Source organism: Clupea harengus, chromosome 5 (assembly GCF_900700415.2).
Source record: "Clupea harengus chromosome 5, Ch_v2.0.2, whole genome shotgun sequence".
Classification (NCBI taxonomy): domain Eukaryota; kingdom Metazoa; phylum Chordata; class Actinopteri; order Clupeiformes; family Clupeidae; genus Clupea; species Clupea harengus.
This window is the reverse complement of record NC_045156.1, coordinates 1436680-1461797: the sequence shown is the minus strand read 5'-3', so window position 1 is coordinate 1461797 and position 25118 is coordinate 1436680. Positions and strand designations below refer to the sequence as shown.

General features: G+C 41.8%; 1 protein-coding gene across 2 annotated transcripts in view; it reads left to right on the top strand.

Moving 5' to 3' along the window:
• Positions 1-25118, top strand: part of cntn3b (contactin 3b) — a 44372-nt gene that overhangs the window by 5670 nt on the left and 13584 nt on the right. The window contains exons 2-8 of one of the 2 annotated variants that reach the window (XM_031567140.2): positions 793-929; positions 3255-3390; positions 15481-15656; positions 18322-18417; positions 22409-22612; positions 23045-23147; positions 24553-24737. In XM_031567140.2, coding sequence (XP_031423000.2) covers positions 875-929; positions 3255-3390; positions 15481-15656; positions 18322-18417; positions 22409-22612; positions 23045-23147; positions 24553-24737 — 955 coding nt within the window. In that variant the 5' untranslated portion in view covers positions 793-874. Of the gene's footprint in view, positions 1-792; positions 930-2273; positions 3391-15480; positions 15657-18321; positions 18418-22408; positions 22613-23044; positions 23148-24552; positions 24738-25118 lie in introns of those variants that run through there. The other variant, XM_042707754.1, reaches the window with a different exon arrangement.

Genomic DNA, 25118 nt, shown 5'->3' with positions numbered 1-25118 from the left:
TGTAGCATACTTTTGTTTGTTACTCAGCATGGCATTTAATGCACACTTGAAGGTATGGTTTACGGTTTGACATTAATCAGGAATGACATTGGCTGTCTTCCCACATACTTTATTCTTGATGTTGTTCAGAATCACAGACTTTCTGAGCAGCATCTAAAAGTCAGCATTGACAACAGAAGTGGACCCTCAAACCATACCTGTCTGTCAGATCTTATATATAGCATGATATACTGAATGCAATATTCTGTGTTGGCGTCAACCATTAAAAAATCTATATGCAATACTAGGTGGGATGCTTTTTTATCTAAGAAATGTCACTCCCTATAAGATTGAAATCCACTTTCCAGGGTTGTTGTTTGCCAATAGTAGCCAATTGAAAAGATTTAGTGGGGACTGAGACAAGGGCTTTACATACTGTAAGGGTGCTGATGCATAATACCAGTTAACTGTATCTGCTCCATCATCAGACACAACTGTTTGATTTGGAAAGTAAGGACTTCATGTAACAGGGTTTGCTACTGTTTAAATGCAATTGATTTACATGCATCAAATTTCCATACAATACCATACTTTTTAAACTTTGGAATGCAGTTTTTTAATCTGAAATGGGTTTTATGAAAATGAATAGGTGCTAAAATCTGCAAGTGATTTGCCTATAAACATTATACAACAATATTTTTGCATACATTTGTTCTGTGCATGCAACATGTCACGATTTTGGTGTTTGTCTGTATAACATGTCTGTCAATAATGTCTGATTTTAATTATTTCTATAATTACTTTATCCCACAGATTAAGCATTTTGTAATCAAGGGGAAAGCATTCCATTCACAAGCAATCGAATGAGCGTTATATTTGCCCTTGGCAACTGAAGATGATGTTACTATGGAAACGACTGGTGCTGCTATCAATCTTTGGCTGCCTTGCAGGTAAAATATTGTACCACTGATTTATTTTATTGTAAACCGATGTTGTGCTCTGTTGCTTTGTAGTATTTATGTCTCCAATATCCTGATTCAGAGTTTTATCGGTCCCTCAGATGCACTGTGGGATCTGTTCTCTCCTATGGCTGTTCACTAGCTTGCATGACATAGTCTCATGGCTCACAAAAGTGTGTGTGTTGTTAAGGCCCCTGCACTGACCTTTGGCGTCGGCCCGGCTATCTGATCATTTTCAGTCATCGGCCACTTTCATACTTGGAAATTTGGATAATTGAAAATCATTTCAGCTTAGACAAAATGGTTAGCCGGTTACCATTGACCCAGATCCAATTATTAGACAAGGGGCCTCCTAATTGTTGCGGTCAGGGTGATCAGTCATTTCTGAGACACAGTGCAGATGTATATCAGGCTGCACTTAATGCAGTTCACCTGAAGATACTCCCGGTTTATGTCCTTAAAAGCCACAGGGGAGAGGAAATGTTGTGTTTCCTACAGCGGATGTGATTACAGGGAGAATGGAGTTGAATGTATTTCCTCTTTGCTTCTGACATTAAGTGGAGCGACATGAGCATGAATAGTGTTCACTATCTGGATTGTTTATCTGTAATTGCTCACCAGGTTTGTGTGCAGTTTGCACAATTTTCATTGTGTTTATTGTGGTCCAGAAAATTCCTCATGGGGGATGTGTTTGGGATAGTTGCATCACTTCTTGGTGTCCAACAAAAAAAAGCATTTTGGAGCTCACAGCGTATCTCGTAGTGAAAACTGAGCTTGAGAGATTTGGCTATCAGAGTCTAGCCAAGCAGTCCTAGTGGATAAATGTAATTCATAATATAGTGGCAAGCAGCAATGAGGGGACCAAGCATACCAGCAGGGCATATTTGCCATGGAAACATGATGTCATTATGTCAAGGACATGGCTTTGAACATCACAGCAAGTTGCATCAAGTTATGTCAATTGACCAAGATTGGCCGAGATGTGCGCTCACTTCCTGTTTGGCGGCTTCCCCACTGAATTGGATAGACTGCAGCTGGAGAACGGTTTTGAAAATAAAAACATCAATCTAACTTTTGTGAGTCTGAATATGATCTATGGCAAATTTGGTGAAGATTCTACAAGGTTTGTGGCTGCTGAAAACTTTTTTTTTTTTTTTATTAAATCCAATATAACGGCAACATAAATTTGGTTGACATGAGAGGTTGGACATGATGTCCTGTCTTCGGGATCTCCAAAGTTATCACCACTCATAACAACCAGTTTTATAAGGCTAACACATCAAAAGTTATTTGCTACCCAGTGGACAAATGACCCAATTTCTTTTTTTGCAAACTCTGTTTGATCCAAGGAATCAAATGGTATTTTTGAAAATCGTTTAAAAAGTTACGTGCATAAACGTATCTCCAACTTCGACCCATTGGTAGCGTTAGAGCACTCGAGCTGCAGACATGAACCTTTTTTACCATAAGGTTCTAGGGACTGCCATAGGCTCCAATTGCAGAAGAAGAAAATATGAATAAGAAAAACACAATGGGGTTCTACGCAGCCTCACTGCTTAACCCCCAATAAAGACCCAACATGTCTCCCCTCAAAAAAACTCCTTTGCTGTAGCTTATCTATGGGGCTCAGTAAAAGCCAATGGCTAGCTGAGCATTCCCAGATTACATTTTGCAGTGAGAATGACAGATATTGACTAGAAGTAACAGTCCAAGAGGCCACAACCCTTCTACAGTCCTACTGCTCTCCTTAAAACATTTGTATTCACATCCTCTCCAGGCTTGCATCAAAAATGCACCATCTCAGTGTGGCCGTTAGTATTATGCAATTCTTGCAAATGCATTTTAAAGAATATTAAAATTTTGTGTTAATATTGTCTTTATGTGTAATGACAAATATTTCCTGTTTCAGTATTTGTACATAATTATCTAGAAGCACAGATTCAGATTTTAGATGAAGGCTATCAAGTATGAAAGAACTGGACTTGGCTTCAGACATTTTTGTCAAAACGATCAGGTTCTACTTGAGAAATGGAAACTGTAAGGAAGATGGAATTGTATTGGGTCCTAGATATATTCAGATGTCTGCATTTATCTTCATTGTAAAAAAAATGTTCACATACTTTCACAGATTTTTTCACAGACAGTCAATTTTATGTTTGTGGTTGTTTGTTTTTTTTGTTTTTTTTTTACATAAAGAATGTGATTTACTGTATATAGCTACAGTGACACAGTGCTGTGTATGTGACATAGTGTTGTCTGTGGACCACAAAAGTAATTTCCCCTGTGTAGTCTCACAAGCATATTGTCTGTTACCAGCTCTCACAGAAGATGGAGTTTTTAAAGGGCCTACCTTGAAGAAGGAGCCCAGTGACCTGATCCTTCCCATCAATTCCCCTGACCAGGAGGCCACTCTCCAGTGCCTGGCCGATGGGAGCCCATCTCCACAGTACAGGTAAGGCAGCCCTGGTCACAGAGTTCACTTTAAAGCACTGGTAAAGCCTCAAAGCTGGTGCTGGCTGCAATTAATGGTTTTAGCTGATTTGCAGTGCTGTTCTCAAGAGGATAAAAATGTAGCCCCGTAGTGCTGATTGCTATTGATTTCTTTCTTTTTTTCCTGCGAGAAAGTAATTTGTTGTCCCTACTGTAAGGTACAGCAGAATTAGCAGTAGTAGTAGCAGTATTCATGTATTGTATGTATGTATGTGTGTATGTATGTGTGTATGAATGTAGGTATGTATGTGTGTATCTATGTATGTATGTGTTTGATCTAGTGCATGAACATAGGAATACATTTTAATATTACAGGTTTGACTGACTGTTCAATTGTCATGCTGTCTGGGGAGAAGAATCAGAGCTATTCACCTGTAAACATTTGTCTACTATAGTTCATATCAAATTGATCATTTCTTTTATCAAACAGCACAATGCATTTACAAAACAAGGATTTGCAAATGAAAGCTATTGAAGCTGCAGTGCATGCGGACTCCTGCCCTGATTTATTTCTCTGTTGCATTAAATAGTCGTGGGAGCTCTGGTTATTTTAATGCAGAATTTATAAGGTCACGCCAAGTGTAAATTGGTGTCTTACAACGTGAAGCACTGCGCAGAGGATGATTTAGAGAGTACGGAGAGCTAAATGACTCATTTGTAGTCAAGATTCCAAGATATCCCTGTGGTTATTCCCTGGTGGGTGTGAAAATAGCGGTCTGTGCTTTTCTTTTTTTTTTCTTTGGTAGATTGTGTTTCGTAGCTTGGGTCAGCAGCATGTAAATGCACAGCAAGCAGCAGTCGGCAGAGGCAATAACCTTGTGAGTGACATTCCGCTACATGCTAACATTTCCCTTTAAAGTGAGTCTGAGTGCAAAAACATGGGCTTGGAGGAGTGGGCAGGATCATCACACACTGTCATGGAAGAGGATCAATCCAACGATGAGGCAAATCATTACATCAAAGACATTTTTGTACATCTGAAGGGTTTCTGATAGAAGGTTAAAAGTGGTCACGCTGAGAATTCCTGCTGATTGAAGAATTCTTTTAAAACGTGTACCCAGAGCAATGGAGTCACCCTTACTGGTATACTGGTTGATCACAGTATAAGACCACATCCATTTCATCAAGTAACTCTGACAAACATTGCCATTGCTTGTGTGCAGAGCAGGGTCCTTAATGGTTGTGAGATTTTTTGTTTTACTGCACTGTTACTGCACTGTGTTAATTGACTTCATCATTTTTGCAAACGGCTCTAGCTAAATTATTCTTGGTATTAGTGATATTTTTAACCCAGTGTTTGACAAATGTAGCCACCCATTTTAAGGAAAACAAATATTATTGCAATGCATTAATGCAATCATTAACAGTAGATAATACCAAAAATAATAGTTTTTTGTTCTTGTTCTCAATATGCCTTTAAAGCTCCGCAAGTTTTTGTCCTAGAATCATAAAAAGAACACCCCCAGAAACCTGTAATCTTCTACATATATGACACTTGTGCATCAAAGTTTTTTAGTTAGAGAAAATATACAAAAACATCAAGGCATGTCAGACTACCAAAAAAAGTTTAACAGATCTTAGCCCCTTAAGGGTTAAATGTATCACTGACTATCAGGTAATGGCTCATTATGGCAATTTACTGTCATATTAGGCAGTGACTTTTCAGGAGATGTTTAACTTCTCTGCAGCTGGTTCTGTGTAAATGAGGGGAAAGTGACATTCGTTGGACTGAACCTCCTCCTGCCAAAAAAAAAAGCCATTTTAGATTACCATCGAAAAAGTGAAAGGAAATGTCAGCATTCGAGGACTCTGAACAGCATGTTTATACTGTATGTATGGTTCAGTTGCATTTCAAAACACTGTTCTCATTCCAAAGGGGTAAAGTAATCTCTGAACAATCACTGCTGCGAAAATGCCAAATGTTACAGCAGTGTAAGAATTTACCCCAACGGGAATCCAAAACCTCTATTCTCTTCAATGTGTATCCTTGTTAGAATAGTAATAACACATAGCATGAGTAGCACAAATAAGACAAAAATAACATAGAAATAAATGAACTTTTAAATCAAACGGCCCCTGGCAGTGTTTTTGTGCACTTCAACCAGCGTGAAGCAGGAAGCAGAATCGTTCACGAAAAGTGTCTATCAGGGGAGAAAAAAAATAACACTGACTTTTTCTGTCTGGGGCATGTCAAAGTTTTATCAGTCTGCTATTAAAGTATAAAGGTGTCATGTGGTGCCTGAGGATACCTTGGGCAATTTTCCTCTTTTTAAAATGGATCCCGGTGAGAAATCAGAGTATGGCACCAGCCCTGCCTCCTTTTGAGCCTTTAACAAAGGCCTCGGCCTGAAAGCCCTGTAAAATAGCTTAGCTTGAAGAGTCTTAATATAGTCAGATCGACGACATCCAGTGCAGGAGCTGAGGGGCCAATAATACAAGTGCTGGCTGGTTCCCGCCGGGTGTTCACATATGTGTGTGTCTCCCACTGGGTGTTCACATGTGTGTGTGTCTCCCACTGGGTGTTCACATGTGTGTGTGTGTCTCCCACTGGGTGTTCACATGTGTGTGTGTGTCTCCCACTGGGTGTTCACATGTGTGTGTGTGTGTGTGTGTGTGTGTGTGTGTGTGTGTGTGTGTGTGTGTGTGTGTGTGTGTGTGTCTCCGACCGGGTGTTCACATGTGTGTGTGTCTCCCACCGGTTGTTCACATGTGTGTGTGTCTCCCACTGGGTGTTCACATGTGTGTGTGTGTCTCCCACTGGGTGTTCACGTGTGTGTGTGTGTGTGTGTGTGTGTGTGTGTGTGTGTGTGTGTGTGTGTGTGTGTGTGTGTGTGTCTCCGACCGGGTGTTCACATGTGTGTGTGTCTCCCACCGGTTGTTCACATGTGTGTGTGTCTCCCACCAGGTGTTCACATGTGTGTGTGTGTGTGTGTGTGTGTGTGTGTCTCCCACCAGGTGTTCACATGTGTGTGTGTCTCCCACCAGGTGTTCACATGTGTGTGTGTGTGTGTGTGTGTGTGTGTCTCCCACCGGTTGTTCACATGTGTGTGTGTCTCCCACCAGGGGTTCACATGTGTGTGTGTCTCCCACCAGGTGTTCACATGTGTGTGTGTCTCCCACCAGGGGTTCACATGTGTGTGTGTCTCGTGCTGCTCCAAGCTCTCTGTGTTGTGGTCAGTATGTGGGGGCGGCTGTGGTTGCTTGGCGATCTCCGTGTGTAGGCTCGGGCCGACGGGGCTCGTGTAGCAAGGCGGCGTGATGAGGCGCTGAAGGCCTGAAGGCTGTGTGATGTGAAGCCTTTGTGGGGTTAGAGGAGTTGTGCGTGCAGGGCTCCATGTGGTGTGGTATTGTCTTAATAGGTCAGTAATAGGGGGGAGCAAGACTCCTACACAAGCCCACACAATGAATGGTTTGTGGTAGTGGTCATTCAGCAGCACAATAGGGCAAGGGAGAAAATAGCTGGATATAGACTGAATTAGAGAAAGTGAGAGATGGTGTGTGTGTGTGTGTGTGTGTGTGTGTGTGTGTGTGTGTGTGTGTGTGTGTGTGTGTGTGTGTGTGTGTGTGTGTGTGTGTGTGTGTGTGTGTGTGTGTGTGTGTGATAGAGAGAGAGAGAGAGAGAGAGAGAGAGAGAGAGAGAGAGAGAGAGAGAGAGAGGGGGGGGGGTGCAACACTTTAGCTTGTGCAGTTATCAGCAGAGAGGATCCTAATGGAGCTTGAATAGTGATCATGAAGGGGTGAGCTTTGTGTGATGGCTGGCCTGGGGCACTCATTAGTAGACGTGATGTTATGCTACTTACTGAGGGTTTTGTGTGTTGATGTGTTTGTGTGTGTTGATGAGCATTGAGGGGTATGTTTAGAGTCTGCATAATGACCATTGCATGTGCATTGATTGCTTATTAACAAGAATTAAGGTTGTTTATTTGGGTTGGTGTGTGGTGATTGGTGCTGACAGTAATGGGTATGGTTTAAGTGATGTATGAAGGCGTATGAAGACTATTTCTGGTAGTGGTACAATGTTTTCTTGACTGTGGTACGATTTGGTATGAAGTGTTGAAGTACGATAGTGTTGAAAATTATTTTTACAGGGAATGATCATATGACATCATGGAGTGTTTAATAGACTGTGCATATTCTAAAGCTTAATGATAACACTATACTTGATCCATGCTGCACAATATTAATAGGGGCAGTGATGAATCATGTCTTCTATGCCAGTCTTTCACAGGGATGTTTTGATTGTAATTTAAAGTGTGAGTGGTTACAGTAAATTCTGAAATGCAGTATTCCAGAGCAAAGGAGATATATAGACATATTTTTTTCAGGAAGCACAAGGAGGACAAGAATAAATAAATATTTTGTAATGCTTTGAGCCTTTGGCTGGATGATATAACACAATCTTGACACACAAGGCAAGTGTCATGGTTTCTTCCGTTATCACACATGTTGTAACCCCAGATACTCTTTTTACCAACCAACCCTACAACAGTCAATGCACAGCTGAGTTGCCACCAGCTGTTTTGGCCAGGACCTAAAAACGAGCCAAGGCCAGGTTTATGGCCATTGTGGCCCAGCAGCTACAGTCAGTCAGTGACTCTAACTATTTAGCCACTGTGCTGCGCAAAGGCCACAAAATAAGTAGATGAATGCTGTTTGGTGGTCCGTGTGGAAGTATATGTGTCCTTGCCTATTAAATTGTAATTATTCATTTATTTAACCCTTAAAGGTCTGAGACCTGTTAGACTTTTTTAGGTAGTCTGACATGACTTGATGTTTTTGTATACAGTATTTTCTCTAACTAAAAACATTGATGCACAAGTGGCATTTATGTAAAAGAGTAAAGGTTTCTGGCTGTTCTGTTTTTATGACTCTAATTTTATGACTTTAAAGGCATATTGACAACAAGAACAAAAAACCTTATTTTCCACCGGTTGTACATTCACAACAATTTCTATAAAATGTATTCGCCCAATAAAAAGGGAATTATTTTTGTACATGTCAAAAGGTGCTATCCAACCAACAGTTTCATCAAGTTCATCACTAAGGGCTGAGTGAAGACCTTTTGAAGGTTTCATAAACCAAGTGAGTTAATTTCAAGTCAACATGGCTCCCTGATAAACTCCCATTTTATTGCGATAGCATTCCTTCTCTACCACCCTTGAACCCTAAGAAGTGGCAAAGAAATCCTGAATGCATTTGTCACTGAAACAATGAATGGTTCTTAAACCTCGGGCCTGTGTCCCCAGGAATGTAGTATTTAAATTATATTTACCTTTTCCACTACTTACATTTTCCCCCATGTCAGTCCCTGTGACCTTCATGCAGCATCCCAACCTCCTTTCTCTCCTGCAGTGCACCAGATCAGGGAAAGGGGGGCCATTGTGCAGGGAATCCTGTTGTAATCCCTGTGAGGTATATCAGGACCCTGGCCAGATCCTTTCCCAGAGGCCTTTTCTTCCAGGCACTCACAGATCTGGCTCGTTTTAGAAGGTGTGAATGTGAACGGGGTGTGAGTGGTGTCTGTGTGCGATGATGCTGATGATTATGATGATGAAGATGCAGGGCCGTATGTCTTTTTTTGAGGCCTTGAGAGATGATCAATATTGATGAATGCAGGATTGGGTATGTGTAGTTGTTCTGTGTTGAAGGGTTGTATGTAAGGGTTTTGTATGTGTATTCGTGTATTAGTGTATGTAGCTGTGTAGTATAGTTGTGTGTTGTGTAACTAGGCCTTGTGTAGTGATAGAAAATAAGGGGGATTTTATTAAGGTTGTATTAGGTGGTCTGTTTGTACATCTTTGCATATATTTATGTTGTATGTTTGTATGACAGTATTCTGAGGGGCTACTGTTTGTGTTATGTTGTATGGCAATTAACTAGGAAATATGTTTCCTAGTAAATGTGTTAGTATTGAATAATGGCAAGTCTAGGCAGTGTAGGTCATAATTATGTGCATTTTTTAATGATAATAACACATTATACCTTACAAAATAATACAAATGAGAATATTTTGGCTCTGGTGCTGGATAGATGGCAGCTTTGGGTATTGGGTAAGATTATTGGGTAAGATTATGGGTCCTAATGTGAAAGGACAACGAACTGTGTGTTACACATGTGACGTCATGCAAATGGTGCAAAATCAAAAGGAGGAATTGAGAAGAATCTTTTGCACATATGCTTTCATAGGAGACTAGAGTAGCGCAATTGTTTGTGGGACACTTGAAACGGCATATTCATTTGTGGGTGTGTCCTTGAATTTGTGTCTTTTGAGCCAATCATACCAACGGGAATTCTGATGTGCTGTGATGACAAGCCACTGATCGTTTGTTTGGTTCAATGATCAGTCAGTCAGTTTAGTAACTCAGTAGTCAATTCAGAGAATCTTAGTACATTAGTATTGTATGTCTAGATTCCTATCCAGACAATATTGTTTTCTTGAGAGCTCACTGTTATACATTTTATGTTTTCTTGTAATGATCAGTATTGTATATCTGGGCCTCAGTGGCGCGTCTGTGTGCTAAACAGCAGAGGAGAGCCTCAGGGGAGGGCAGGTGATATGGCTAGATGCATGCTGAGATGTTGCACTGCTGTTCTTCCGCCCCCGGTCTCATTTTGATGAAGAGGGTCTCATGCAAAATTGATGTGAACCTCAAGGTTGGCCAGAGTTCATCTGGACCATGGCAGAGTATGGGCTCTGGCTCCTGACCCACCGCAGGAGACCGGTCAACAGAGAAACAGCGAGATCCTTGCCAGTGGTCATTGTCTGCTGACCTCCACAGGCTGTCAGACACAATATTTGCAAGGCAAGTAGCAGGTTTGTTGTGGACTGTACATTGGCTTGCAGCGCAGCTCCCGTACAAAAGTTTTTAGACATACAAAATAAAACTTTCTTTTCCAAACTTTCATAATAGCATTTTGTCAGAAAAGAAAAGAAAGTGCTAAAATAAGCCCATGGGTATGAAGTTGGGCAGGGTTCCTTGCTAGGCACTGACATGTTAAGAAGTAAATAAAACAGTTTTCATATTTTCAGGATAGTCAGTTCAGTTGCATTTTGGCAATTGTAGGAGTGAAATCAAAATATCCTTATCAAAATAAGCATTTCATCACTGAGTAACACTTAGCATAAGCAGAATGTTTAATCAGAATAAATTCAATCAGAATGTGTTCCTTCTCATCAGGCTTTGTAAGTGTATTTTGTGTTTTGGTGTTGATGACCAAAGTGCTACAAAATGAATCAAATATTCAGCAGCAGCAGCATTAAATAAACACAACCACCATCTTTTACGTCCTGGGACAATCAAATCCCGTCGGCTGCCAAAATGTAACAACACCCTGTCCAACGGGCTATCAGAAATGATCCCTTAAGTGAAATTAAATTGCGCCTTTTCTCCTCTTTTGTCTTGCTTGCTTGGCTACTGAACAAAGAAGTTTTTGATCATGATTGTTTGTCGCTAGGAAGTACACGTGTTAATCTTATAGGTATTAATCGGGTTGGGTTTGATGCGCCTGTCCTCTGCCACACCAGCATTCCACGCAATATAATGCACTACAGATATATAATTGTGCACATACAGGACAAACGTGTATATGTCCTAACATAGCATTTACTCCACAACATGATATGAAGGCTATGGGCAACAGTTTACATGGTGGAAAGGCAACCAGAGTCAGGAGTCAGAAGAGAAAAAGAAAAAACTGCAGGATGACGCTCTTAAATCTTGGACGTTTGAATGTGTTAAGTTATTGTTGGGCTTTTTGCCTTTAATCGTACATGACAGTGAAGAGAGACAGGGGGAGAGAGATTGGGAGTGGAGATGGGAAATGACTGCACGCCTCCAGCTCGGGTCCCTGTGGGCCTGCCACACAACTCCCCCATGTTAATTCTAACTGAGACATTAGCCTACACAATGCATGCATACCAGGCAAGAAACGTCCAAGTTTAACTAGTTAATGTTAGAGATCTTACAGTCTAGATTTAATGTTATGAGCCTAGTCTAGGGGCAAAATGCTAATGCTACCCAGTATTTAAGTTAGTGAGTGTGTGGTTTATTCCAAGACTGATTAACCCATCAGTCCCTCCTGCTTCAGATGTAACTTTAGCATCTGCTCCGATTTATCATTCCTTAAAGTATAGCATGACTTGTAGTACTCCTAAAGTAAAAAAAGATACAGCTCCATTTCATTTACTGCAATATTGAATGGACTTTCTTTTGTAGTCACCTATCAGCTTCACTTCGACTTTGTCCAAACCATACACAGACAAAACAGTACTCCCATTTATTGTCTTGGTAAAAAAAGTCACAATATGAGAATGTAGTCCAAATATCTTAAAGTCAAAATCAAACAGCATCAAATTTCTTTTTAACTGAATAACTAAAAACATACACAGTAAGCAAAGAATCTAAGGAGGACCAAAATATGTTATTTGTGATTTCAACTAAATAAAGAGGAAAATATCTGTATAGCTTGTAAGGTATAGGCCTTTTATTTGATTTAGTTGTTTGTGTTAACATTTATGTGACTTGTTATTGGTTTATATTAATTATACCTTTATATATACATATTTATTTATTTTTAGTCTAAGTCTAATTCATTTCAGACAACCAAAATTTTGAAGAATGCCTGGACGAAGTGTTACCATGGATTTAGCCCTCATTAGATATTTGGAAGTAACGGGTGCATTTTTGCCACTTGGGCATCAGCAGGCCCGGCTTGCTGATTGAACACGAAGATATTTTAGTCCATTTTGTCAATGCAGTCGCAAGGTTGTTGCTGATGACAATGATACGATGAGTCACGATGGCCGGGGGTTTATTGCAGTCATCTGCTCAGAAACCGTAGTCATTACTGCAGTTCATAATGATGGTCCTCCAAAGTTGGCGCTTGTTCCGTTAACTCTGCACCCTCGTGCACTGTGTCCTAACACCTCACAGTGCCCCGTTGCAGTGGCCCAAGGTGTTGCACACACACAAATGCATGCATCACCTGCGCATGTTCGGTTGTAAGGGATACAGACAGCTGTTTTTCACTGGTGTAGACGCACACAAAACAAAAGTGTGAGGTGCGTATGGGTTGACTCACGTGGAATATGAACAGGAAGGTGTGATGAGCAAATGGAGATACTGACTTGTGCTCTATTCAAAAACAAAGAGGATGACGATGAGATGAGAGGAGAGGAGTGTTATTGCTAAGATGATAATTATCATGGTGTTAATGAAGCAGTGTACCGCTCAGATGTCCAGTTTATTTACTGAATGTTGTCTCTTGGCAACAAAAGGCTGCTAAATCAGAAAGGTTGCCATTTTATAGCTGTTAGTAATCATGCCATGTAATGTCAAACACTGCTGTGATTATATTCAACTTTAATTAGCAGAGACATTAGTCTATGACCCGCTCGAGCTGCTAAGCATTTCCAGGGGGCACATTGTTGGCACCCACTGGTAGCATCACAAGCCTGGAAATGATTGGCATGGGCGTAAGACTGCGCCAGGTTTTGAACTGGTTGTCCAGAGTCTTAAGAACATTCCCTCACACACACACACACACACACACACACACACACTGTGTGAAAACGCCTACGTGCACGTGCTGTGAGACTTGATTTGTACACGACACAAATATTTTGAACTCCTGTTGCCATGTATCGAAATGAAGAAACGGTCCCAGTGCAAGAGCCGGAGCGCCTTAGAGACAGTCTTAGTGCACCCGTGGAGAACCCGGGGCCCCGCAGTGGTCTGCGATCTCCCATCTGTGCGGGCGGGAGCGAGGCGGGAGCGAGGCGAGACGCGGCGCGGCGGCAGCTGGTGAGTGTCCCTGGCAGGCTGCGCAGGACTTAGGAGAGGAGCGGCAGCAGCCAAAGTGTTTGACAGCGCAAAAATCTCAGACAGTATGGAGCGGCGCCACACACACCATCAGCTCAGCCTGCTCACTGTCTTCCGCTGTTAAGCTCTGTAATGCAGCACAGTCCCCCTCATCAGCCACCAGCCAACCCTCCCCACCCCTAGCCCTACCCCCACCCCTACCCTGCCCGTCTGTCACCCCTCCAGTGCTGGTGAGGGGAGGCGGAGGGAGGGAGGGGGAGGAAAAGAGCCCATAATATTTTCATGATATTGCCAGTGGAATATTGCCCCGACAGTGCAGCCTTTTTTTGGATCAAGTCTCATTTTGTTTATCCACTTGATTTATTTGTCTGGGTGACCTGGCTACAGAGGAGAGTTTCTCCTTTCTCAAAGTGATTGACCCGAGACTGACCAGTGCGGCGAACAAACAGACGTGACTTATGCACATATAATCAGACCAGTCAGTGCAGCGCCATTTGTCAGTGTGGTGCAATTCCAGTCATCTGTGGCGACCCAGTTTTAAGTCAGGTTACTTTTTGTTCAGTTTATACATTTAGTTGAGATTCAATTATCCAACAACCCCACCCCCACCCCCTTCTTTCTCATGTTTCATTATTGAGTGGAAGGCACTGAAGCTCTATGACACATTGAAGGGCCACTGACTGGAGACAAATGTTCTCACAGTATATAATGCATTATTTATCACTGTAATGCTGAATATTATTTTGACTGCATATTGTTACATTTCCTTATATCCTTCCATTTCTTTAACACCTCAGGTATTATATACCTATTTTTATAAATAAAAAAAATGTCCAAAGCAATTATCTGATTTGAGTAATGTCCTTTGAAAACATATATTCATAAAATAAAATTACCATCATCAAAAATGTTCAAAAATACAAAATACTTGAAAATGTAACAAAATAAATCAGTTTAACTCAAAACTGCTCTCTGAAAGATGAATAATTCAAGAGGTAACATGAAAGACGGCTTTGGCGCGTCTTTTGTTGCCTGTTAGAGGAGTGTTTTGGGGTGAGTCACAGCGGCCGCTAATGTTGTAATGCCGCTCTGTGTTCGTTAGTCTGCCCAGACGGAAGAGTGATATCGATTTTGCATCGTCCAAATTGTCATTTCAGAGTCTCACACCCGCTCTGAGTTGAAACACTCCAGACTTCCACACACACTAATGGTACAGTTGCATTGACAAGTGAATCCAGAATGATTCATATGTGTGTGACAACATGTATGAGAATGGATTGTGAAAGAAAGCTCTCCTCAGGAATACATGTTTTGATACTGGAGATCAAAAGAATATCAAGTAATTTAGTTTTTGCATTTATGTATTTATTAGGTTTAGATGCTCTGCATTGTACAATGCTGTTTTGTCTCCTCTTTTTATTGTGAGTAAGTGGACAGATCTGTCTTTGTTCAGTGGTAGAATTCCAGGCTTCTTATTAATTGTGCCACTAGCTTTAATACTTTGGGGTAACGTTTTATTTAGTCTGTACAGTACACAAATAACAGTTTCTCAATGTGGCTTGTTGTACAAATACCTTATGAAGGCATCAGGGTTTTGCATAATGTGATATTCACAAACATTCCCTACCATGAAAACAACTTTAAAGTGGTTAATCTGCTGTAGATTCCATGTAGGGATATATATTCATCAGTGTGTCTAAGTACTGGAAAAAGCATTCTGCTCCAGGAAAGAGAGAAAAAATTCCTGCTGGATACAGTGATGTATTGGATCAAATTAGGGTCGCATCTTATGAGATTGCAGATATCTTTGTAACTCGTAAAAAGGCCATTTCATCCACACAAAAAAAGCAAAGGTAATGGCTTTGTCCTAGTCATCTGTTTCTATGTCAGAGAAAATGGGCAGTATAATTGCTAATCATCAAGCAGAATGTATTGCTGTGTACGCAGAGGCAATCAATTACTGCAAATTAAAGATGATTAGGTTCTGATGATTTTTTCAATTCTGTAATTTATGTCTCTTATTCTAGGTTGCAAAGGCGGGGTGGTGGGGGGTTTCTGGCGAGCAAAGAGAAACGAAAACTAATATTTGTCCTTTCGGACAGGGTCTTTGTTTTCATCTCGGATTCTTTAACCATAATGAAGCTGGCCTCATCAGATCAATGCGCGTGAGGAATGTTTGTGAGCATCCGTCTCGGGAGGCCACTGCGCTGATTGTGTTTGTGTCTTTGCAGATGGTCTCTAAACGGAACGCTCATTGATCTCAGGAGGGACTACCGGCGTCGTGTGTCTGAGGGCAGTCTGATCATTAGCAGTCTGGACCGAGACCAAGACACCGGGATATATCAGTGCACTGCCTTCAACACGTGGGGCACCATCCACAGCCAGAAAGCAAGTCTCCAGTTTGCATGTAAGGAACATTTAAAGAAATAAGTTGGAGGTATCTTTGTGTTTGTGTGTGTGTGTGTGTGTGTGTTGTGCCTATATGTGTGTTGTCTGTGTGTGTGTGTGCCATAGAGATTGTGAGCATCAATATCTTTAATTTCCTATGCCTCAATATGTGGGTTTGTGTGTGTGTGTGTGTGTGTGTGTGTGAGTCTGTCTGCATCTCAGATATGTTGAGGTGTACAACATATTTCTTCCCAAAATCCCATTAAAATGATTGCATCACCTAGTGGCATGTGTGTTGTTACGGGCTAACTCTGTGCTCTGTCGGTCCACACTATTACAAGTATGCGAACATTCATATATCGACTGGCACCGAAGCTGGACCCGCATACCAGTCAGAAATACCACCAAAACAACCCCCCCATTAAAATACTCCAGGTAGCATCAGTATGCAAAAGAAACCATTCCGCACAAACACTCTTCTGTAACCCCAAGATTATGACACAAAAGGTAGTGTGTGTGTGTGTGTGTGTGTGTGTGTGAGGGAGGGGGGGTGTTTTCTGCATGCCTCGTCTTTCTCGGTGGTGGAGACTCTCCAGGGACTCCTACTCTGATCGTGCCGCCTTGCTATTGATTGTCTTCTTGGGTTAGAGCGAGTGCCTCGCTTCCCAACAGGAGACAGACTGTCATTATCCCCGGGCGCTGAATAAAGGCTTTCGCTCCTCAGGCTGCTTCAGAGGACTATCCGACTGACATTTATTGTCCTCATTGATCATCGGTTAGCTGATTGGGAGGTGGCAGTCTTGATATCGGTGCCGTCAATAACCAAAACCGCACTCAGGTGGTGGGAGGAAGGCCTCGTTTGGATCTTAACTGATCCAGACTTGCCTGATTAGCTGTAGCTGTAGTAGCTGTATTAGCAGATGTAACATGGCTTCTCAAAACATCTATTCTCACTTCATGTCTGAAGCCATTTTATCTCTCAGTTAAATTTCACAGATATTTCACAATTTCCCAGTTCATACTCAATCCTTATGGTGGTCCTTGAAACTGTTGTGGCATTCAAGTATAGGCCATGCCAGCTGATTTGTATCCCCACCATTGGCTGTTTCCTCGGGAAGGAAAAGGGAAAGATGAGGCATCAGGTGGTGAAACGACATGTACTTACAAGTGTTTACTGTGTATGAATGTACTTTCAAGTGTTTACTGTGTATGAATGTACTTTCAAGTGTTTACTGTGTATGAATGTACTTACAAGTGTTTACTGTGTATGAATGTACTTACAAGTGTTTACAAGTGTTTGTGTATGAGATGCAATGTGTCACAGGAACAACACAGCCTCTCCTGCCACCTTTATCTTCTGTTCTATTCTACAAGAGCAGAGAATTGAAAGACACTGTGACCGCATTCTTATTTGCCCTTGGTCTACCAACCAATATAGCCATGGCATCGCCAGCTTCTTAGCGCATGTGTGCATTGGCCACTTTGCTCTTTTGCAGCGTTTGGGAATGATGCATGGACTGATTCGCATTGATTTTGGCTGGAAAGGCTATTCATCACCCACAGCACTCCAGCTTCTTTATTTAATGCTTTTTTTTTCTTCTCCATCTGTGCCATTGTAAGGCTGAGAGTCATCCTCTCCTCTCCTCTCCTCTCCTCTCCTCTCCTCTCCGCTCCTCTCTCTTCGTCTCTCCTTTCCTCTCTCCCCCACTGAGAGTCCCAGCCTTAGTCGGCTGTGTGGGATTTCTCCACGGTCATCAGAGGCCTGCTCATTATTCTTTCTCACTGCAGCCCCATTACCCTCAGAGAGAGAGAGAGAGAGAGAGAGAGACCAGTCTTCTACCTAATTCCTCTTATCGGTCACATTGAGTTTCCTCTGCATGTGTGTTAGCGTGGTATGTGGAGCTCAAGTGTGTCGTCTGCATGAACGTTAACATGCGCGCAAGCATGGCCTCGTCATGCACGTGACGCGAGCGAGCTAGCTGCTGATCCATCCATCTGGGAGCAGTGAGTGCCTTATCACACTAGGTAATCGTTGCCGTCTGGCACGTCTCCACTGTTAATTTGCAGGAATAAATTGCGCTGAAAGTATTGACGGGGAGGCTAACGCTTTTAAGAGCAAGATTATGCTGCGTTTGATAATGACGTGGGCTATTGGTCTTGGCAGTGAGACATGCTGTGCTTCATGGCTGTTGTGTATCCTTGACGTCTCTTGTATATTCAACCCCCCTTTTTCCATCACCCCTCTCCTCTCCTTCTCTCAATGATTGAATAATGTGTTAACCTCTCTTAAGAGGTTAAAGCCCTGTGAGCTATTTTTTCAGCTCTATTACACAAAGCAAGCATAAATACTGTATGTACTGTATGTTTTATTTGGACATTGGATGGATTCTCAATTATCACTAAATTACATGTGACCACCCCATATTTGCAGCATTGTTATGAAGTCAAATTCATTGGTCTGGTACTGACTGCTTAATTGTCGACAAATGAAAAGAAGGGTTTTCTTTCTGTGTTCATGATATATACAGTATATTGAAACAAATTCGTTTGTTTAATAATGCCATGAACTATTTTTGTTTCCCTCTCTTTCTCTTGTGTGTGTGTGTGTGTGTGTGTGTGTGTGTGTGTGTGTGTGTGTGTGTGTGTGTGTGTGTGTGTGCGTGTGTGCGTGTGTGCATTTGTAGACCTTGAAAACTTCAAAAGTCAAACGAGGAGTGCAGTAAACGTAAGGGAAGGTCAAGGAGTCGTTTTATTATGTGGGACACCTATGCATTCTGGAGGTAAGGATCATGACTCATAACACTTGAAAGCTGTCTAGAGGGACACAGGTTAAAAACAGACAAAGATATGGGGCCCATGTATTAAAAGGTTCATAACCATCGTCTGCAATCTTTATTATGCTGAAATATTTGATGGCATAGTTCCAAAGTCACAATTTTCATCAGTTTACAGTAGAGGTGAAAAACCTTTATAATGTCAAACAGATAAACAAACCAATCTGTTGTCCCTGAAGGCATGCTTCATATACATAGCAAGGCATTTATTTATACATATGATGGCATAGAGGAAATAATGAACATGAGTTAAGTCACCTTTGGTTGAACCTAAAGCAGCTTTCAGCATGTATATCCTTGAGTAGACGACAGTCTAAAAAACAACAACAATGGACAACCAACTGGAAATTAAGTAACACTGAAGCAAGGAAGCACTTTTTTTTTCTTTTTACTGTATAAAGTTAAGTGACCTTAACTTGAATGCCAGCTCAAAAAATAACCAAAGTTATATTGTTATCTGAAAATAGTTTGCTCCAGACAGTTGGACATTTTGATATCTTTGTTTTATTTTCAATTGATGGAAGTTTAACCACAAATGCAGTCTAGCATTGGAGAGCAGTTTTGTTATCCACCTTCTCACGTCTTGCTTAAGCCAGAAGTCTACCTCTCACACTAGGTCTACTGTGTTAGTTTAACCAGGTCTATTGTGTTAGTTTAACTAGGTCTATTGTGTTAGTTTAACTAGGTCTGTTGTCAGTTTAACTAGGTCTAGTGTGTTAGTTTAACTAGGTCTATTGTGTTAGTTTAACTAGGTCTAGTGTGTTAGTTTAACTAGGTCTATTGTGTTAGTTTAACTAGGTCTATTGTGTTAGTTTAACTAGGTCTAGTGTGTTAGTTTAACTAGGTCTAGTGTGTTAGTTTAACTAGGTCTGTTGTCTTAGTTTAACTAGGTCTATTGTGTTAGTTTAACTAGGTCTAGTGTGTTAGTTTAACTAGGTCTAGTGTGTTAGTTTAACTAGGTCTATTGTGTTAGTTTAACTAGGTCTATTGTGCTAGTTTAACTAGGTCTAGTGTGTTCGTTTAGAGGCAGCGTAATAAGTACATAATACATCATAGTCAAAATTACACCATATACTGTAGATGTATCTGCAGTCATTTCCAATAGGCGAGTTTTATGCTTCAAGTCAATGTTGACAATGTGTACTATATTTAAGAAGCACCCTCCTGAATTCTTGGGTTCTTTGGCTCCAGTGACAGCACTAACTATCAAGTGTATTGGAGTAATTAGATATTAGCTTGAAATATTAGGAAAGAACTTCCAACATTAATTTAAATTCGTTATGGAAACAGCTGCAACTGGAAATAAGATGTCAGAAGCATGAAGATGTTAAACTAGTCTTCAGGGACAATAATTACATTTCAGTAATTACGGCGGCGCAAAGCACTGGTCAAGTACTCGCTGGTAGAGTACTCACGCTGATAGAGGATTCTCTTCCCAGAGACTGCAGTTGGATGTATGGTTTCTTTGTTATTTACTTTGATAATATGTGTTCATTTTTAAAAGCAATAGATTGTGGATTGCTTCTTGCATCAGAGATGTTCGTTCGTTTTGTTCACCAGCAACAGCCTAAAGAGATCAGTCAGTCAGGCGCTATGGATTTCTACCAAATGAACCCTCACCTTGTTGGCCTCCATTTACTTTTTTCCCCTCTTCATTTGGAAACCTTTGCCTTGATTAGAGCTAAATCTGCTGGAAAATGAAAGTATGCTGCTCAAAATTGGAGTCTTAACCCAATCACGGCGCAATGCATTTTCAGTGAAGTGCTTTTGGAGTTTAGATTGGATAATCAATTTTAAGTTCAGCTTTACTGAAAAGCATGTATAGTGCTTTATTTGCAAATCAAAGTTGGTAATTGTGTATCTCACAACAGTTCTCCAACTTCTAGAACTGCACTGAACTCTTTTCCTCTGGTTTAGAAAGTAGATATACATACATACATTTGTTTTGATTAGTGGAGTGTATTTAAAGTGTACTCACTATGCAGGGAATGCATCTTTTTTTAGTACCCATTATGTCACACAGAGCCATTAATCAAAGCAAAAGGCTGAGTTTTGACATGTTATATATATATATATATATAACAAACACACACACACACACAGCATGCACACTTATACACATGCACACACACACACACATCCATGGACACACACACACACACACACACACACACACACTCAAACACACACAGAGTGACACTTTTGGGAGATGTGGAGGATGTAGTAGTAATTGTCCTGTCTACGAAGTGTGAAATAAAAAGTGACAGCCTCACAGTGTCTGCTGAAGTTTTGGAGCTGTCATTGGGGCATTTTTGTGTTTTATTGTGGCCTTCTGAAGGGAGTGAAAAACAGCACTACAGTGTATACTGAGGCATGGACACCATGCGTATAGGCTTCCATCTGCAGCATACATCATTACTTATTGACCATAGGGCATAGATGCACAGCAGAATATTTATATTGATGCTTCAGTTGCCTGAGATGTTGGTGCGATTGGGGTGTATTTGGCTGTCACATGGCCTATTTTTTGTCAGACATGCAATGTAGTGTATATGTAGCGGTATATAAATATGGCATTCTATTACATCGTGCATCACGGCATACTATATCATATCCAGTCTACAAAATAGAACAAATCGTTTTTAATTTGCTTCACTTGTCTTAAAGGAACGATTGTGAGACGGCCTGTGTGTTCATTTCGGAAAGCTATGTTATGACGATCTAAGGTCGATGTCTGCCTGAGTCCCTATACCACTCATAAAGCTTTCTTTTTGCTTTTCAAAAGAGAAGATGATGGTGTTTGTGGTGGGGGTGGGGGTAGGGGGTTGTTTGCTCGATATTTCCAGTTTTCCTCATGACTTTTCTGTGCTTGACAAATACTATTGCTGCTGATTACGCCCGCACAGCTCGTAGCCAGGCTTCCCCCAGCAGTCACTCCCGCTTAATCAGAATGAATTGGTTTCGGCATCAGTGAGTCGGGCTGCCGACATGCAATCCCAGCCAAGGTTGCGGAGCGTGGAGCGTCTCCCGGGACAGGAGATGACTGACACCCAAAGCGCACACCTTGTAGTTCGCTCACAAGCCTGTCTCCGTGGAACTGGTGCGCTCGCTTCGTACCGCCCACTCCTCCTGCGATGTCACATTAATGTGCTGTGGCAGGAACCCCACCACCCCCAACCACCCCTGCATCCAACCCAACCTAACCCCCCCTCTCCTCTTCCCTCCCCCTCCTACCCCCTCTCCCACCCACCCACCAACACTTTAGCCTCTCGCCCGAGTCCGACTGAGCCGTGATTGGGGACAGAGGATACGCGAGCAGCCCCGCAGTCACTCAGGCAGGCGAGTGGGCAGACAAACGGGGGCCTGTGTCATGAGAGTGCCAGTCAAGCGCTGTAATCCATTTCCTCTCGCTCCCTTTCCTCTCCCTCCCTCCCTCCCTCCCTCCCTCCCTCCCTCCCTCCCCACGTGCCCGATGGCAGAGATGCGCCACTGTACACCACAGCGCCTGCTCACCTCAGGAAGAGGGCTCAGGGCGAGAGCGGATGTGTGATAAGGAACAATCTGTTCTCGTAGACGCAGCGAAAGCGGAGGCCTCTCTGCGCCCGAGTGTGTAAACAGCTTGGCATAATGAACTGCTCGGCTGAAATGAAGTGTCAGCTCATTTGCAGGTGGCGTCGGGAAAATCGTGTAGTGTTTTCATGACATGCCATGCAGAACAGACAGATTGGTTTAATAAAGGTTTACTTGAACTCATTTAAACCTAAGAGACCTCTCCACTGGAAGTATGTTCTACAGTGAAATCCTTCATAATGTACCTCTATAGTATAGTATACAGTATACTCTATAGTAGTTTAGAGTGCCGTGTCAGTTGCTGTTCTTTCTATACTTTTGTTTTTAGAAAGTTCTCATCGTTTCTTTGTTCTTCTCTCCATCCTAGAACTCACCTTTGCCTGGATCTTCAATGAATACCCCTACTTTGTGCAGCAGGACCGTCGTCGTTTCGTGTCCCAGGAAACGGGGAACTTGTACATCGCCAAAGTGGAGCCGTCCGACGTGGGCAACTACACGTGTGTGGTGAACAACAGCATCACCAAAGGAAGGGTCCTCAGCTCTCCAACCCCGTTGGTCTTGAGAAACGATGGTACACTCTCCATTTACAGTATCTATTGATTCATATGTGTGCACCACATCCAGAAATTGTTGTTGTTGTTGTTGTTGTTTTGTTTTTGTTGTTGTCTTGATCTTCAGAAGAAAATGTCTTTCATTTTTAAGCCTGCAGCTTGCACACAGAGATCACAGTGTACTGGAAGCTCCCATAGAGACTTTTGTATCTGCAGCCCGAACTCACACTCCTCTGCCTATACTAAATCAAACTGGCTTTTGCAGGCTCCTCATTTATAATTTCCGTTCCTGAAACAGATAGCCTTTTGTGTTAGTCTCTTCTCTTGTTGTTGCTGTTGTTGTTGTTGTTATTGTTGCTGTGCCTGTATACTGAGGAATAAAGCATGCTAGTGATTAATCATGAATGAAAAGAGGTGTGTGTGTGTGTGTGTGTGTTGTCTGTCCTCCGTAGGAGCTATGGGTGAATACGAACCCAAAATAGAAGTACATTTCCCAGACAGTGTTCCAGCAGCAAAGGGATCAGTGGTCAGGCTGGAGTGCTTCGCTCTTGGAAAGTAAGTGTAGTATGTGTATGTGTGTGTGTGCCTTTGTGTGCGTGTGCCTTTGTGTGCGTGTGTGTGTGTGTGTGTGGTTGAATGTTTAATTTTACACTATCATATATATTGTTAGCAGGCTGCATCCCCTTTTAATACCAAGGGCGTTGTTTGGAAAGTTCCTCTTGATTACCACACCACTTTGTTTCCTTGCAATGGAGATACAATGATTATACCCTTAGGACTACACTTAATGGGATTTATCCATTCACAATGTTAAGTGTTAGCTGGGCAATGGGCTGAGACTGAAACCCTTACTGCTGAAAATGGGCTCTTTTGCCAATAATAATTAAAAAAAAACAGCTGTGTAGAAAAAGCAGGAAAACTGGAATGTCGCTGAACCCAGGCAGTGAAAGCTCTGTTTTCTTGAGGTGCCTAAAGTCAGGCTTCAGAGAAGCAGAGAGGGTGCCAGTTGCACACATGCCATAGAAGGTGAATGTGAAAGTCTTTCAGACACCACTTTCAGACACATATCTTAAGTGCTATCAACGACTGCCAAAATAAGTTTAGGTGTTTCCAACATGAAGCACAATTCTGGATTAAAAAAAAGAATAAACTATAGGCCTACACACAGCATACATGGTTAAGCTCAGGGGTAAAGAATGGATGTTCAGACAGTGGCATAGGAAGAGGTTTGACAAAGTTGAAAATATGTCCCCGTTACTATATTAAATATACTGTATACTATAATAATCTATCATATAAAATATTAAAACATTAATAAGCAGTGGCGTCTGCATCAGCGAAACAGGGTTTTGGCGCATAGACATGTCCCATCTAAGTGAATTAGCCAAGCTATCATTTTAGAGGTTGCCCAGACAGGGCTTTAGACAGTGCTTCCAATATGTTAAGTTCACCTCATAGCAACAGAACAATCTAATTGGATGGTCACCATACACACAGTGGTTTGTGTTTATGTGTGTGAGAGGGATAGAGAGAGCTGCACCATTCTTCCCTGTTGAAATGTGGTTTTAAACACACGCAGATGGTAACTTGCGTAGCCTATATTGTGCATACTTCATATGACAAATAATGTATAAAATAACATCGTATATATCGATATTTTCTATATGACGCCCAACCCAATTAGAAGACAGCACAACCCAGAGCTCATAAGGCTATACATCTCAGTACATGTTTCTCTGTTCTCTCTCTACAAAATCTGCTGAATGCAGCTAAATGATTAAAATGATTCACTGACTGACTGAAAAAGTGATTGAATGAATGAATGAATGAATGAATATTTGTTGGGAATAGGGGTCGGTTTTTTTTTCACCCACTTAACTTAACACACACCAAATGTAGAGGCAATGGTTTGTTACATGTTGTTTAAGTTCTCACGCCTCAAGGCTTGTTGATGTTGTAGCCCAGTGCCAGAGATCAGCTGGAGAAAGACCACTGGTGATCCGTTCCCCAACAAGGTGAAGCTGAGGAACTCCAATGCCATACTGGAGGTTCCCCGCTTCCAGCAGGAGGACGCTGGCATGTACGAGTGCGTAGCCGAGAACAGCCGGGGCAAGAACGCTGTACGAGGAAGACTGTCTTTTCATGGTAGGTCCTTGTGCTGGGCATCCCATGTACACCAGTGGTGGATACATAGACTAGATTTGTCACAGCTTGTTAAACATAGAGACCATTTATGTGGAATAAAAGTTGCTCTACAGACATGGTCTAGTTGAATCATGCATCACTCCTGACTATGAACATCGACGTGAAGGCAGTGGAAAACAACGGCACAGAAAAAGTCCTTTGAGTGTCTCACCAATATGATTTTTCTTGCGTCATTTGCATCAGTTGTCTCTTTCATATTCATGTGAACAGTGACAGTGGTGTATTTGTTGTGAGTCTGCCTGATTGGAAACAAGCGTTGTGCCTTGCATACAAATACATGACGGCAGTAGAAATCTTTTTTTTTTGTTTAAACCCTTGGAT